At 36.4% G+C, this 16394-nt stretch overlaps 3 protein-coding genes across 3 annotated transcripts; 1 reads left to right on the forward strand and 2 right to left on the reverse strand.

Moving 5' to 3' along the window:
* The first annotated feature begins 719 nt into the window (after window positions 1-719).
* Window positions 720-1807, forward strand: LOC108999561. Its single transcript, XM_018976467.2, has one exon. The coding sequence runs from the start codon at window positions 937-939 to the stop codon at window positions 1636-1638; it is 702 nt and encodes a 233-aa protein (XP_018832012.2). The 5' UTR covers window positions 720-936; the 3' UTR covers window positions 1639-1807.
* Window positions 1808-2015: 208 nt separating this feature from the next.
* Window positions 2016-8879, reverse strand: LOC108999552 (mannan endo-1,4-beta-mannosidase 2-like). The gene is made up of 5 exons (XM_018976457.2): window positions 7924-8879; window positions 6789-6986; window positions 3448-3570; window positions 2905-3116; window positions 2016-2627 (listed from the first exon to the last, which is right to left on the reverse strand). Exons 1-5 carry the CDS (start codon window positions 8278-8280, stop codon window positions 2222-2224), a joined length of 1296 nt encoding a protein of 431 aa, XP_018832002.1. The 5' UTR covers window positions 8281-8879; the 3' UTR covers window positions 2016-2221.
* Window positions 8880-15353: 6474 nt separating this feature from the next.
* On the reverse strand, window positions 15354-16145 carry LOC108999541. The gene has a single exon (XM_018976447.2). The coding sequence runs from the start codon at window positions 16039-16041 to the stop codon at window positions 15496-15498; it is 546 nt and encodes a 181-aa protein (XP_018831992.1). The 5' UTR covers window positions 16042-16145; the 3' UTR covers window positions 15354-15495.
* Window positions 16146-16394: the final 249 nt, after the last annotated feature.

Raw genomic sequence — 16394 nt, forward strand, 5'->3', positions numbered from 1 at the left:
TTAGGTAATTTTTTTTATAAGATACCTAAGTTGCAAATACGTATAAATATCTATAAATAATAAAAATTATTTAATATTCATTAACCATATATAAAATGTTAGAATATTAATATGTATTACATATCATAATTCTACCAAGTTGATAACTATTAACATCATAAATATAATTATAATTAATTATTTTTAAGTTATTTATATAATCCACATTAAAGAACTTAATTTATTTTAATTTTAATATTTTAAATAATTTGTAGTATTAATTTATCTGTCAAAAAAAGAAAAGAGATGGAAAAAAAATACTCTTTTATTGGAGAAATTGTTAAATACTTGATATTCAAAAGTGTAAAAATTGTGAGTCTTTCTGTATAGTTGGCCGAAAAATACATGTCAGAACTGATTTCTGAATTCTTTGTATGTTTGATCTATTTTATATTGGTCTGGATCGAATTGGGCTGAATGGACCGGTGTTAAGTTGAGATGAATTTTTTATAAATAGTAATAAGTTGAGTAGTAAAATGAGTTATGTGGGATTTATATAAACTGAATTTAAAATGTGTTTAGATATTAAAATAGTTTAAGATGAGTTTAGATATTTCACAAATTCAGAGTTTGTGAAACAGCCTAAATATCCAAAAATCTCCGTATAAACCAATCGGACTTGACCGGTTATACCCAACGTCGGACTCGAGATCTCAATTGCACCCAACTCTCAAATAAAATAGGAAAAAATTTCCCCTCCCCGCCCTCAATTTACTGTCGCGCCAAACCCTCCCGCCAAAAAGGTTCGCGCCAGTCCACGCCACCTCTTTCTATATAACCTAAACGGTTTTTGAGGCTAAATCAGAATCCTCCTTACCAATCGTAACCCAAATATCGCCCACTCCATATTCGTAGAAATTACTTACTCCTCCAAAATCCTCCAAACCCCCGATAGCCATGGTAGTGCCCTTGGGTCCCGGAAAGTTTTATGGCTCCAGTCTCCCTCGCCCGCGAATATATACAGACGTCAAGTACAGCGACGAGCGGGTCTATCCGCCCGTCCCGGTGCTTGATCCTTTTATGTCGTGGGCCAAAGAGGCTCACTGGTCCATGGGCGGGCTCAGTTTCAAGCGCCTTCGCCTCCAGGGCCGCATTGAAGGCAACGTGACCAAGCTCCGCGCCGAACGCGAAAAGTCCATGACGAACCAAGACCGTAAGAAATTCGATTCTCCAAATGTTTCGGTCCCACCTGTGCCGAAGAAGGCAATTACTGTTTCGCGTCCGGAATCCCCTCCGCCGGCTCCGATCGCGACGAAGAGGCGGAGATATATGGCTCTGGTTGATGATGACGAGGAAGAGGAGATTAATGTGGTTAAGAGGAGGCTGGTCAAGAAGCTTGGGGATGATTTTGATAGGGTAGCAATGGAGAACACGAGGATCAAAGTGGACCCAGTGAAGGAATCGGGTCAAGAGCCGGTTTCGGGTATCGTGGGCACGAGGACACGGAGCAGGGGAGTGGTGGAAGGGCGCGAACAAGAACATCAATCGAATTCCAAGGGCAAGGGAAAGAAGAATTCGAAAGGTAGTTCTAGTTCTGCAGGAGTGAGTGGGATTAGAACCTCTCCAAGACTGGCAAAGGAGAAGGGGGGTTCTAGTTAGAGATCGATTGTATTTGATTTAATTAGTTTTGTTTTAGTTTTGTAATTTTTTTTAAGATGTGGTTTGATGCTATCATGTTTGTTCGCCCATGTCCGTTTCTTGTTTGGCAAAAAGGAAATTAGAAACTATACTTTCATAAATATACTCGTTTCTTTCTTTGAACAAATCATTATCCTCTGTAATTGAGTTGTCCGGCAAATTTGAAATTTTATAGTATTAATTTGTGCCTCTTCTTTCTACGCTTACAGTGTAGGAGCTGCTCAAATCTTTCCGTGATACTGTTGATTACAAGCCCAGAGAGGCTCTGATCATGGCGTCTTTCTTTTTGGAAACAAGCTTCAATATTAACTGAAAATTACAATACTTGACACAAAAAGGGAAAAAAAAAACTTAGATTACAATACTTCTAGCTGCTCTTGAAGAACATTTCTTACCTATTTATATATAATGTGAATGGACATGAGAAGGAAAAAGGTACAAAAAACAGTGACCTGCTTCTCACCCTTTCATCATCAACAAGCCAAAAATAAAAACCCCTATCCCCCAACAAACAATCAATTTTTCTGATGAGAGAATCAGACTTCTACTCTTTCTTTGAACACAACTCTTTTAAATATCCTTCTAGTTGACTCACTCCCTGGATTCCAGCCAACCTGCATGATTGTTTGGTTAGCAGCCTATATGTTGACGGCCTTCCCCACGGAACAATGGCAAAATCATCATGATATTCTTCCATTCCCCCAACAAAGAGCTGCCAGACCAAAGCACCTGCCCCTGACCCATTTTTCTTTGCAGATTTATAGATGGTATCAAGAACAGTTTTGTGAAACCTATCTCGTTGAGATGGTAGGAAGTCCTTATTCAGGTTTGACAGTCCAAATTCAGTGAACATGACTGGTTTCTTCAGTTCTTTGTCTCCATCCTCAATGTGTGAAAGCATCCACTTGGAGACATATTTGAGTTTGTCTTCTAATTCTTGCTCATGAAACCTACAAAAAAAAAAAAATTAAAGATAAATTAGACACAGGTCAGATGCACAAAGATTGCCTTTCGGAAATAGAAAGAAGAAATCAATTTGCAGGCCTGATTATTGACAGGCCAAACGCACCACTATGTGGTAGCCTGCCACATTACCTTTCATAAGAAAGTATTAGTGATTTGACTTTCTTTGAGTATAATGGATCTCACAATAAGTGGTGTATTACATATCAGGCTTGTACATAGCACGAAAATAGATCAAAGAGTTAATCACCATGAAGCACTTACCAATGGTCAGGGTAAATGTGAACAGAGGCAAAATCAATGTAAGAGATGTTGGTGTTGCGAATAAAATCAGACCCAAGCCTGGACGCCCAAGCTTCTGGGTTCGTGGTCAAGCTTTTGGGGCTATTAGGACCATAAAATCCTTCCAGGCCAACAGTCAGTAAATGGTTCTTGTCAATTGATTTCACGAACTCAGACATTTCTTCTAGCCAATCCTGCAATTTTATGCCATGATTAACTTGTATTCGAACTCGTATTGATAATAAGTAGTAGAATCTGTCTTTCAGTTGCACACTTCCACACATCAAGTGTAGACATTGCTTATTGCATGCCTAACCAAAAAACCTCAAATCCTTGGAAGAAAGAAAGGAAAAAAGAACACTCACATCATGGATACAGCAGCTACTAATTATTCTTGAATCTGATACAGGTAGTGGAAAATGGTAATAACTTACCAATTTTAAAGACATTTAGAAGTTCTAATTAATGTGCATGTATTCTACTTTAGTAGGTGTGAAGGAGCAGAATCAAGAGTATACAACTTACTTGGAGAGTATCGCCTGAAGTATCAGACATGCAACGGGGTTCATTTATCAATTCCCAGGCAAAGATGGTGGGATCATTTCGGTATTCAATTCCAGTAATGGAGTTCCTCCTAGTCAGGACAGTCTGACAAACGGATAAAGTTAAAATTAACAATAATTTTAAGGAAATATACAATAGCAATATCATAATTCCTGCATAATTGAGAAATATGTGATATAATAACAAAACGAAAAATCTTTGGATAGCTATTGCTTGAAAAAAGAAAGCATCAATGATGATTAATGTTTATGAAAAAAGACTTTTAGGGCATTCAGAATTAGGAGAAAGTAGAGAAAAAAGAAAGGAAAGAGTTTATAAAAGGAAACTTATCAAAAAAATATTCGGAATCCAGGGACACGAGTTTCCTCAGTTTTTCTCTCTAGAAACTGAGGTGGTGGAAAACAGTTATAACTAACTGGGCGGAAGGTCTGTGTGAGGCAGCCATGGAAGAGTCCTCGGAAGGAGGAATGGAGAATCTGGAAGCACAATGGGAGAAGTTTAGGCTCTCGGAGGAGGAGAGGCTTGTGGTTGATGTTGGAGAAGAAGCAGAGGGGGATGTATGGGAGTGTGGGGAACGAAGTATTATAGGAAAGATATGTATGGAACGAACAATCGGAAGGGAGATTTTAGCTGTCACGATGGGGAAGATTTGGAGGATTAGCAAGCCTGCCGAATTTCGTGAGGTAGGTGATAATAAATTTGTGATTACCTTCCAATCTCTGAATGATAAACGGCGAGTGCTAGATGGTAGACCGTGGTTGTTTGTCAACCACCTGTTTGCACTTAAGGTATTTGAGGTTTATGCTCAGCCAAATGAGTGGAAGTTTGATAGTGAGTGGTTCTGGATTCAGATCCATAATCTGCCAATGTTCTGCATGACGAAAGAGAAGGGAAGAGTGATTGGAGAGTCACTTGGAAATTTGATAGATGTGGATGTGCCAAGTGATGGAATAGGTTGGGGGGAATTCCTTCGGGTAAGGGTGGAGATACCTTTGAGAAGGGCTGTGGTTAGAGGAAGGTGGATCAAAGTAAATGGGACAAATGTATGGGCTAATCTTAAATATGAAAAGCTGCCTAAGCTATGCTTTCATTGTGGTTGGTTAGTCCATGGAGAGAAGGGTTGTGTGAGGGAGGGGGAGGGTAAGGGGTCTGGGAATGTAGCTCAGGAGCAGTTTGGATCGTGGCTAAGAGCAGGGAGGGGCTTTAAGAGAAGGAATTATATGGGAGGGGGTATAGGGAAAAATGGGGGTTGGAATACTAATAGGAACACAGAAAGATCCTTTAGGGGTGGGGAAAGTGAAAATGATTTAAATGTTGGAGGGGAATCAGCCTCTATGGAAGGAGATGAAGAGGAGGGGGTGTCAAAAGAGATGAGGGTCAAGGTGTGGAAGGAGGCTAGGAAAGATGGGGAGTGTTTGGAGAGCCATGAGGGGAAGAAAGAGAAGATTGAGGGTGAGGTATCTATAACTGAGGTGATCAGGGGGGGAGGATTTGCAGAAATAGAAGAGGAGGAAAGAGAAGTGGTGGATGGTGAAGGTCTTAGTCTTTTTAAGGAGGGGAGTGTAAATGAAAAAATGAGTGGGGTTAAAAAGACTTGGAAGAGGAGAGCAAGAGAAAGGGGGATAAATGAAAATGGTGGACTAAGGTTGGAAAGGAAAAGGTTATTGATTAGGGATGAGGATGAGGTGGGAGGTGATGAGGATCATACTAAAAAATTAAGAGTGGATACAAATGAAGTTACTATTTCACTTTCAAGGGCAGGAGCTGCTTGGCAGCCCTGCCAAGATCAATGAGGGCTCTAAGTTGGAACTGCCGAGGGCTTGGCAACCCTCGGACAGTTCAAGTCCTTTGTAAGATTACAAAGGAAAAGCTGCCAGACTTTGTTTTTATTATGGAAACAAAGTTGAGATCTAATAAAGTTGAATTAATTCAAAGGAGATTGGGCTTTGATGGCTGTATGATGGTGGAACCAAGAGGGTTGAGGGGTGGTTTGCTAATGCTATGGAAGAATATAGAGGAGGTTGATTTGATGAATTTCTCTCAATGGCACATTAGCCTTTGGGTGAAGTTGAAGGGGGAAAGAAAGAGGCTGCTGACAGGATTTTATGGGCATCCAGAAACTGCCAAAAGAAAGGGATCATGGGAATTGTTGCAATTGCTAAAACCTTCATCTGAGGTGGGTTGGTGCGTGATTGGAGATTTTAATGAGTTGTTTTCTCAAGAATTAGGAGAAAGTAGAGAAAAAAGAAAGGAAAGAGTTTATAAAAGGAAACTTATCAAAAAAATATTCGGAATCCAGGGACATGAGTTTCCTCAGTTTCAAAAACTGCAAACAGTACCTAAATGTGCTTTATCCCAAGAATAACAACAGTCCACGACCATGCAGTAGCATCCAGAAACGACTATAAATAGATTTTATTATCCTAATCTCCTTTTAAGAAACGGTTTGTAAATATTCTCTAGATCTGTGGAGTAACCAACTTCTTGATGTTTTCAAGTTGTTTGCCTACTTGGTTTCCAAAATATTAAGTTATTACCAGAATGGCTTTAAACTTGCCACTATGAGCATTAAAATTCACAATTTTATAGCTATAATGCAAGGAAAATTATTTGTGCAGCCATGAGGTGTGCAAGCCCTTTTATAAAATGTGGGACCCAAGGCTTGTATATTACTCATAATGCAAATATGATCCGGACAATACGAACATGTTAATCACAAAAAAACAAATAATACAATCATTTTCCTACATTTTTTATTCCTTACGAGAAACACGAGGGTGGGCGTGCCGGAGATGAAAGGCCTTAAGAACTAAGAAAGCCAATTTACACATTGTCCTTTTCTTTACCTCAGTCAGTGCTCTTTTCCAGTCAAGTTTGTTTATGAATTATAATAAAATAATGATAATAATAATAATCGGGCTGACTACATTCTGAATATGGTTTAATTAACAGGGCCTTACTCATTCAATTAGTTTACATATATGTTGCTGACACGGACATACCAAGCACCTAGTCTATTCTTAGCATGCACCCATAAATTCTTAGCCTCCTCGAGCCTGAGAATAAGAACTGTAAAAAGAGATGCAAAGTTTTCATTGACATGCTACATTCATTCAAGCGAAGTGTTCATTAACCATTAAAGTACATTTGTGTTAACAAGGACACAAAAAGTATGATATTGCTATTGTATATTCATTAACCATTGAAGTGCATTTGTGTCAACTGCATGCAAGTTATTATTTAAGATACCAAAAGCTCGCATCACTAAACCATTCTATGGAAAGAAAGAATTAAGAAGATACCTTGATGTAATCCTTGAAATAGTTGCGGATGGTTGGATCAAAAAAGAAGGAATCATTGGAGGCGCTTAAACCTATGCCTTCTTCCCATGCCCATTTTACATACTGAGTTTTCCCACCATATGCTTGCAAGTTATTTACTAAGCTAAGAAGCAACCTGATTCCATGTTGTCTGGCTTCTGCAATGACATGATCCAGTGCCTGCCAACCAATCCAGTTGTCAAAATGTATTAAAAGAATATGATTAACAAAATTTCCAGTCAATTGCTCTCATCACGGGTCTAGAAGAACTTGCAAAAATGAAACAGAGTGCATTATCATGGCATCCTTCATCAGGTCAGCACTGACATTTTGATAATCAATGAGCCGTACCAATGAACTCAATCTTTTAGTTGCAGATGAAAATTTTGGAAGAAACTAACTTCGAAAATTTAAAAACGAAAAGAATTGCATTTGTCATCCAGTAAATGCCTATATGCTTTGTCAACATAATCACAAGCCAAACCTTTCTAACCACTTAAAGGAAGAGAAGTAGAATTGGAAACATTGGAACAAGATAAAAATGCGGGTTACAATAAGCCCTTAAGACTTCAAGTTGATTTAAATTGTAGATAAGCACAGGAAAACATACGAAATCAGAGTGCATTGAATTCCTAAATGCATTAAACCAATATCTAAAATGCTTAATTTTCAGTTTTTGCTCGTCCCCAGTTTATGTTGTCCCACTTCCAATAGCCGTAGTACTTGCATTTGTGTTAACAAGGACAACATAAATTTAGTTGAGCAACCAGCAGGCATGCTAAAGTTGTATCAAAGCTTGTCGTGTCAAAAACTTTGGTTGCACGCGGCAAACAGGCATTGTTGTCTGTAACAACGTTACAAAAAAATCAGAATTCAGTAAACACTCTCATTCTATCCCCCCAAACGGGAGAGAGAAAGAGAGAGAGAGAGAGGTAACGCTCTGATATTTATGTATTGTTATAAGGAGCTATAACTTACCTAGGGAAATAAAAAAGGAATAAAGTGATAAAACCTTTATTATTTTTTTGTCAGATCAAATGATAATGGGAATCAGGTCAAACATAAATCATGAGAGACGAATAGAACATAAGTGTCAAAAGCAATGAGTTTTTAATACCCGGAAAACTCGCTCATCGAACTGACCAGGAGAAATCTGGAGGGCATTGTAAGCCCCATCATTGAATGCCCAAGTTCTGCACACGGTGAGACCCATCTTTGCACCGGCTTGCAACATTGCCCTGATCCTTGGTCTGCTATATTCTTCCACCGCATGGTCCATTAACCAGTAAGAGTTCCACCCATTAATGTAGAAGGCTCTTCCGTCCAACATGAACTGAGTCCCATTCCTCTCCACGAAACCAATCTCTGGCTCTTTATGATAATTGAAAATCAAATCCCCAAAAGACATGTAAAGGAAAGCCACAAATAATGCAAAACCAAGAATTGGGTAAAAAGGACCATTTCCTGCTACCATTCTTTCAATGTGTATCTACTCTGGGAGCAGGAAATTGACAAACAACCAAAATTAGCGCAAACTAAAATCCTTTTGGCTTAACTTCACGAAACCTTCGAAATCACCGACACCCAGATAAGATTTTAGTACCCCAGACACAGATTTGGAGAGAAATTGCGTATAACATCCGTGTTCTACCACACCCAGATCCCCCTTCGTAAAGGGTAACCCAAAAGAAGCCTTGGAAGACACCAATAATCCTAAATCAAACTCAAAAACTTCACATACCCATGTCAAAATGCGACGAAATTTCGTGACTTTGAGGGAGAGAAAGAGAGGGGAATTGGGAATTTGTATGTCGGTGACTGAGTTTTGGGATTTAATAAGAAAAAGAGAGCTAAAGGAGATGTACGCAAGAAATGGGGGAGGTTAAAACGAGTATGAGAGAGAAAGCAAAGAAAGTACAACTAACAATGGGCCACAGGAAACGAGTCAAAACTGAGGAGAGAAGGAAGGGGGGTGAAAGTGAGGATGATGGTGGTGGTGGGTGTGGCTGTATGTGGTGCAATGCTGGTATCATCAGCCTGTCGGTTTAGTAGATCTAAAAGGAAGGAAAGTATCGGATTCCTTATTCCGTAGTCTTTCGTTGCCTTTGAAGTACAAACAAAGGCATACATACTGTAAAAAAAATAAATTCTTCGCAAATGGATATAATTTTATATATAAAATCTTGAATTTATTTTATAATAAAAATAATTTTATAATTTCAATTTATAAATTTTCGTAAAATATTTTTAGTCAACTAAACAGGTTTGGTGCCCAACGGGCTTTTTGTTCAGCTCTACTTCCAAACTTTTATTTTGTGAGAAATTTAAAGTGAAAATTCATAGACTATAGTAAATATTTCACTAGTTTGGTTACACATGTAAAATAAGATAAAAATTAAAAATTAAATAAAATATTATTAAAATATATTTTTTAATATTAATTTTATTTTAAAAATTTAATTATTTATTATATTTTATATAAAAATTTAAAATAAATATAATAATTAAATAAAATGAAATGATATAAGATAATTTGTGTCGTATAACTAAATGGAAATTAAAGGAGGAGATTGAGATATCAACAGATTGAAAATGCTTAAAAATCTGATGTAATGTGGCTGAATAAGCTTTAATTACTGTTAAAAGAAAAAAGGTTTAATTACTGGCCACGTGTGAGATGATTGGATCCGTATTAACTAACAGACAGATTTTTCCAAGGTTCGATAGAAAAACTACTCCACGTTAGGTACCAAATTCATGGGTCTTTCTTTAGACGATTTTTTTTTTCTTTTATTTTATTATTAATTCAGTCTCTTTGTTTTGTCTTGATTAGTTAATAATTACTTTGTAGACAATAATACTTCATTACTTTAGCAAATAGATGGCAACAAGTGCTAATTCAATATCAATTATGCAATTTTCCCGCCGCATGCACCATGCAAATTACAACTACTCTTTTATAATGTAATTTGTTTTTTTTTTTTTTAATAATAAATCCACGGCTGCATGATACATGGGATCCATTTTTTATGAGCATTCGAGTGTGGCATTAATCCCTTGCAAAATGTGGCATTTTTACATTTTTAGAGGTGAAATTGTCTCAATCTCCGTTTAGATTGAAAAATTATTTCAATTTATTTTATTTAATTATTATAATTTTTTTAAATTTTTATATAAAATATAATAAATAATTCAACTTTTTCAAATTCTAAAACAATAGTAATATTAAAAAATAATATTATAAGAATATTTTATTCAATTCATCTAAAATTATCTAATCTCGATTCACTATACAAACGGCACAATATTGTAGTGGGACAGTTCTGATTTGATTACAGCCTGCCTAATTTGTATTCTTAGGATTTATGGATCTGTCAATGAGAGTTATTGTTTGGATACAAGAAATCTCTCAATACATCACATCTAATCATTATAACTTTTTTAAAATTTTAAACAAAATATAATATATAATTCAACCTTTTCAAATTCTAAAATAAAAAAAATATATATTCTAAAAATATTTTATTCAATTTTCATCTCATCCCATCTCATTTTAATTCACTATATACAAACCTCCCATTGTTATCCTAGTGCAGTAATTTGCTTTCAGAATTCATAATTTTATGAGTAATGTTAGAGAGAAGTCACTATAACAGTGTACACTTTACACTCACTGCATAACTACTTTTAATTGATTGTTTCCAACACTCACTTAGAAAAATATGTAATCTAAATAATTACACATTATATATAAAAAATAAATACTCCTAATAATAACTTCTATCGATATTTATTCTAATTTTATATCCTTATCACATTCCATTATCTTATTAGTACAAACTATGGAATTCCCAAAATACTGTTTTGATTGTGCAATCCAGTCTATTGGTTGCTATGGAATTAGGGTCTATGCATGAGCTGTGTGATTGGCTTTACAGGGTCACTTCACCTTTGGCAGACAAGCAAGGACATAAAAATGACCTCTCCTCGTGAGAGTAACATTTCTCCCGTGTGAATATAGAGTTCCACCTCAATTTGCTTGTTTGTTTGACCAAAATACCCTTAGTGAAAGGCCCCATTTCATCTTAGTGAAACGCTCCGTTTCATATGCAGTCAACAGATGTGGACTGCAAGAAGAATTATTCTTTTAGAGAAAGTGATGCTCTGTAAAAAACTTTATAATCCTTATCTGTAAAATTTTATAAAATTCTAAATTTATTAATATGGACCCCAAAATTTTTTGTTATACAATATTAGACTTTTTAATATGGAGTCCAAAGTAAAAATATAAGAAAAATCATTTAAAGTTGGTGATCTATATAGAAAATAGTTGAGAGGTTTTATCCTCTAGACTATTATATCATCTTTCATTGAGCAAGAAAAACTTATTTAAGGTTTCTATTATAGACTATTATATGTTTAATGTGACATAAAAAGATCTAGAGTTTACATGAAAATTAATAAACTAGTTTAGATACTAGAATAAAAGATGACATTCTAAAATATTACTTGATAGTTTCTACGAAGCAAATAAATTCTAAATATTTCAATACAAAAATAATAATAGATGAATATTATTTCATGAAACTTTAACATAAAAAATCTGAAACATATATTAAGACGCTGTATTTTTAGAATTTCTTTTTCTACATGTATATTTCAAATTATTAGATACAAGTTTTAGTGGGTTGAAAGTTTCCTACACTCATTCCAAGACCAATAGATACATCACATAGAGAGAGAGAGAGAGAGAGAGGGATTAAGAGCCAATTAATTGGCTCCCACCCATGTCCTACTAGGGGATGTCGCTTGAAACGGTTTTTGTATAGTTTGATAAAAAACGAAGGTTTCCTACATCTTGTTGGTTTGGACTGGTTGGAAGAGACTATCACACCCATTTCCACTTGATTCTCGATTCGGGAAAGTGGAAATATAGGATAGTAGCCCGAAATAAAGTCGAGTCGCCGACGGAAGACCAACACAAGTTGTGATGGCACGCACTGCCGTATGAGTGAAACAGAGGGTCAGATCCGGAGGATCCAAAGCCTCTAATGCAGGGGAGGCCGCACGTGTCATCAAGAGCAGGACGTGGTGGCGCGTGGTTGTGCGCACGGCATAAGTCGTGCGTGCGACGAACGCGCCGAGCAAAAGAGCGGAATCCTTTTGCGAACTTGATGATCGGCGACTGGAGATGCAGAAAAGACGGCGCTTGTTGGTTGGAGAACACCGAAAGGTAGGAGATCCGCTTGTTTTGACGTTGTGGAGAAAAACCTAAAATGGAAAATGGAAAATGGAAAAATTGACAAAATAGGAAATGGAAGAAAGCTGCTACAGCTGGCTAGTGGTCGAAGCTCCACCCACCTCCTGCCAGTGAACAGGTTGGAATCACGGAGAACGACTGAGAGGATTTGTCGCCTGGGGTAGAGAGAGAGATTACTTTTTCTCTCGTGTGGAGATCTAATTTTATATATAGTTATGTTTTTATTATTTTTTAATTTCAATGTGTCACACACTAGAAAATTTGGCCCCACACTAGAAAATTTGGCCCCTCCGCATAAAAATTTCTAGTTCCGCCACTAGCCGCACACACACCTAGGTGAATAGTGCTATTCCGGATACCTAAATTGTCCACATTCAATATATATAGTAGATGGATTCGAATCTAGACCGAGTGTGTGGAGAAAATATTCATTTGCTAATTGAGGCGAACCTAAACAACATTATTATAAGGTATACCAAGTAATTTATAGGTTCTTTATAGTACTGTACACCACTTTGAAATCCTCAAATCTCATTGGGGCCAATAGGTCTTAAAGAGTGGAAACAGGACCTCAAAGATGACAAACAGCCATAAACTATAGTAGGTCAGGGCCAGATTTGAAAAGCTACATCATAACATCCAATCTCTAAGGCACCCCCCGGGTCCTACTCTTTATGAAAGGGAAACCGAACAAATGCCTTACAAGTAACCAAAGCTCCAATATTACTCAAAAGAGAGAGATGAGAAGATCAAGAGATCAGGATGACCAACAAGTCACAAATCATCAAGGGATGGATCGTAGGATAAATATGAATATGACCGCAAGTGAAGCCTCTATATATATATATATATATATATATTCAACTGGTTTATTAGTACATTTTCCTGATGCCAAGAGTTGACCACTGCTCCTCATATGAACCCATTAAGAAAGAAGACAATTAGGCTTTGGTTGATAGATTCCGGCAGATGATAGTTTCGATGTTTGAGTTAGCTAAAGAGAGAGAGGACCTGGAGAGGAGATTTTTCAGTAAAATGATTAGATCCATTTACCTCATGTAATTATTATTATTATTTTTTATTGAGAGAAGTGTTTCGAACTCAGATCTTCATTTTCAAAATTGAGGATTATGCCAATTTTGAGGTAGTTATAGCTGCACCCATGTCACATTAATGAACTTATGGGTCTGTATTTAATGTTTAATATTTAAATCGAGTCAGAATTACGTACTATCTCCCTTCTTCTTCCATTTAATGTGGGTCGATTAAATGAGTTGCTTGCCTTTATGAGTTGTTATAATGCCTCGAGTTCCTGATCATCTTCCCTTGTTCGCCCTTGCATGTGTTACTCGATCGTCTATGTTCTACAAACCTCCATTTCGTTCACCTTGTCAAGATAGTAAACTTAGTCCACCCTTAATTCAGTTGCGTTACCCTTTGCCTACCTCATTCACTCAATTCTCGTCCTTGCTTTGCCTGCTCTTATTTCGGTCACTTTGTTCTTGCTATCGCTTTGTTCTTGTAGGTCTTGTTAGTTCAGTCTGGTCGTTTTGTCTCGACTCAAGTTGCTCTCATTGTTTCTGCTTATTCATTGCACTCCCGTTGCTCTTGCTTTCCTATCACTTGCTCGAGCTATATATCCACCTCAGTGAGCTTAGCACGATTCCCAACATGGAGAAGAGGAGTTAGGCCCGATTTGGTGTCACAAACTTTTGAAAACATAGGTCCCTATTACATGGATATGAAATAAATTAAATATCTTCGTCATAATGAAAATCAAATATCTTAATTCGATAATTATGAAAAATCAAATAAGATAATTATCAAATCAAATTTTTTGTTTAATATTATCTCCAACATCTCCCTTAAAGTTATGGTGAAGAATTTTAAAATCTTGAGTTTGAGATTTGAGTGTAGCCTTCATATCCGTTTTTCGATTGCCGATAAAATGATTAGACTGACGTTGGTGATGAAGTGATTGACAGCTAGAATATCAAATCTAGAGATATGGGAACAATGGGTTGATAAGACTAACAATAAGTTGAAACATTGAGTCAACAATGAGCTAAATATGACATTGGTCAACTATAGGACTAAAATCAAAATGTCAAAAATGGATATGAGGCTTCAAGTAATACTCGCAACAGATGAAAACCTAATAAAAAAGGTTTACATTTAATAAAGATATTCTAAAGGCATGGATTTAAAGCAAAGCATGGTTAAACGAATGAAGATTTCATGAAAGGTAAATCTAGCTTAACTTTTAAATAAAATAATCCACGTGATTGAGTTTGACGTTAGCCGTTAAGGATTTTGATATTACGATAGAAAATAAAATACTATAGAAAAGGAGATGATCAAGAGGATGAGGATAGAGATGAGGAGTAAAAGAGACTTTGAGGCTACATTTTTTACTATGATCAATTGTGATTGAATCCAAAATATAAGTTTCTATAAGGTAAATATTTTGATTATTATTATCAAAATCAAATCACTTAATTTAATAATTATGAAACTCAAACCACTTAATTTGATAATACTGAAAACTCAAATTAGGATAATAATTATTAAATTAAATCCTTGGTTTGATATTATTTCAACACATGATTTATGCCTAATTAGTTTTCATTTTTACATGGTTTATGGCTGCAGCTTTCATTTTTCAGAGTTGAAAACACACCTTAATGAATTCAGTTTATCCACATGGTAAAAGCATGGGGATCAGATACTTTGGCTTTGCAATGTTGGGACATGGATTACGTAAAGAGGGAAGCTAGGTAGCTGCTCATGTTTTAGCCAGCAAGGAGGCTTTACTTTTGGAGCACGACAATATTGAGTGCACAGCCACAGAGGATATTCGGAATTGCATTCAGCCTATGGTATTAGCTGAATTTTTGCAAAAAATGATTAATAAAAGTTAATTATTGCTTGATTACCAAACAATCAAAAGGGCAGAAAATGCATTCACTGGTTATGATTTGTCATGCTCCCGCAAAATTAATCTCCATATGATACAGTTTTTAGGGCAAAAACTGCTTTGACTGGCCGTAATCACTGAAGTCCTGCTCATGGTTTTTCACTGTTTTTGTAATGTGGGTTGCTTCCTTTTATGATAAATTTTCATTCAAAGATACCTTTTGAGTTAATTGCTAAAACTGGCATGAACAGAAAAGACATTGGAGAACATTTTCTTGGGCAGAAAACGTACAATTTACACCACTAGCAAGCAAAGGAAAAAATTAAAAATAGGAGGAAGAAGAAGAAGAAGATGAAGAAGAAGTCAGGAATCAGTGAAAAAATAAATTACATTAGAATTAACAAATCTAACATATGTCAGGTTTCAAGGTATTGCCCAAAATAAGGGAAACTTTACCAAATCCCCTCAGCAAAAACCCATCCCACCCAGAAAACCAAACACCAAAACCCTTCTTACCTGTTCTCTAAATCTCCCTCGCTATTCCTCTTGACAAGTGCAAAGTAACCCAAAACAGCACAAACAGCAGCCACAACATTCCCTTCCTTCAACAAGATCTTGATCACAAAGCTAACAATTTCCCTAGTAATCTTCCTCCCTTCCACAACCAAAGTCGTCCTGGGCTTCCCAAAGAAGGTGAGTAAAACCATAATTGTGATCCATGTCACCAAAGTGGCAGGAACCAACACTGCTAGGGCTGCAACCATTGAAAGCAGCCCAAAAACAGCCCCAAGAAGCACAGAAGCATAGAGGGCAGGCCATCTAGAAGCTGAGGAAGACTGATGGGCTTGTAATTTGTACCAAGAAAGTATGGATTTGAGGAAATTCCAGGACGAAGTTAAAAGCATGGCATATACGGTAACAAAAATACATACCCATGTTCTCCTTTTGCTCATAACCCCAAGAAGTAAGACGTACGATGATGATGAAAAGGATGACGATGATGCCTGTCTAGGTGAAGTGGGTATGGTTTCTTGGTCTTCTTCCATGTAGTCTGCCATTGAAACAGCTTGATATTACCACAAAATCTTCTCAACAAGAAACTCTCTCTCTCTCTGGTTTCTTCTATTTTCTTTATTTTTTGTGTTGGGGTAGTGTGTCCACTCTGTCGATCTCTGGAAATAGATGAAAAAGTAGATATTATTAAGATTAGGTTAAACAAAAAATAAGAGAGAATCTCACGCGCGAGAGATGATGTCTGTTTTGAAGTTTCTTTTCGGTCGTCTCGGACGGTTCATTGGAGCCTGTTCACAATTTTCGACATCATTCGCAATTTCGTTACCGAAATGATATAAAATAATAGATTATTAGAATATTTTATTACATCACTTATCTGTTTCTTCATACATTATTT

The sequence above is a fragment of the Juglans regia genome, chromosome 1, assembly GCF_001411555.2.
Source record: "Juglans regia cultivar Chandler chromosome 1, Walnut 2.0, whole genome shotgun sequence".
Taxonomy (NCBI): domain Eukaryota; kingdom Viridiplantae; phylum Streptophyta; class Magnoliopsida; order Fagales; family Juglandaceae; genus Juglans; species Juglans regia.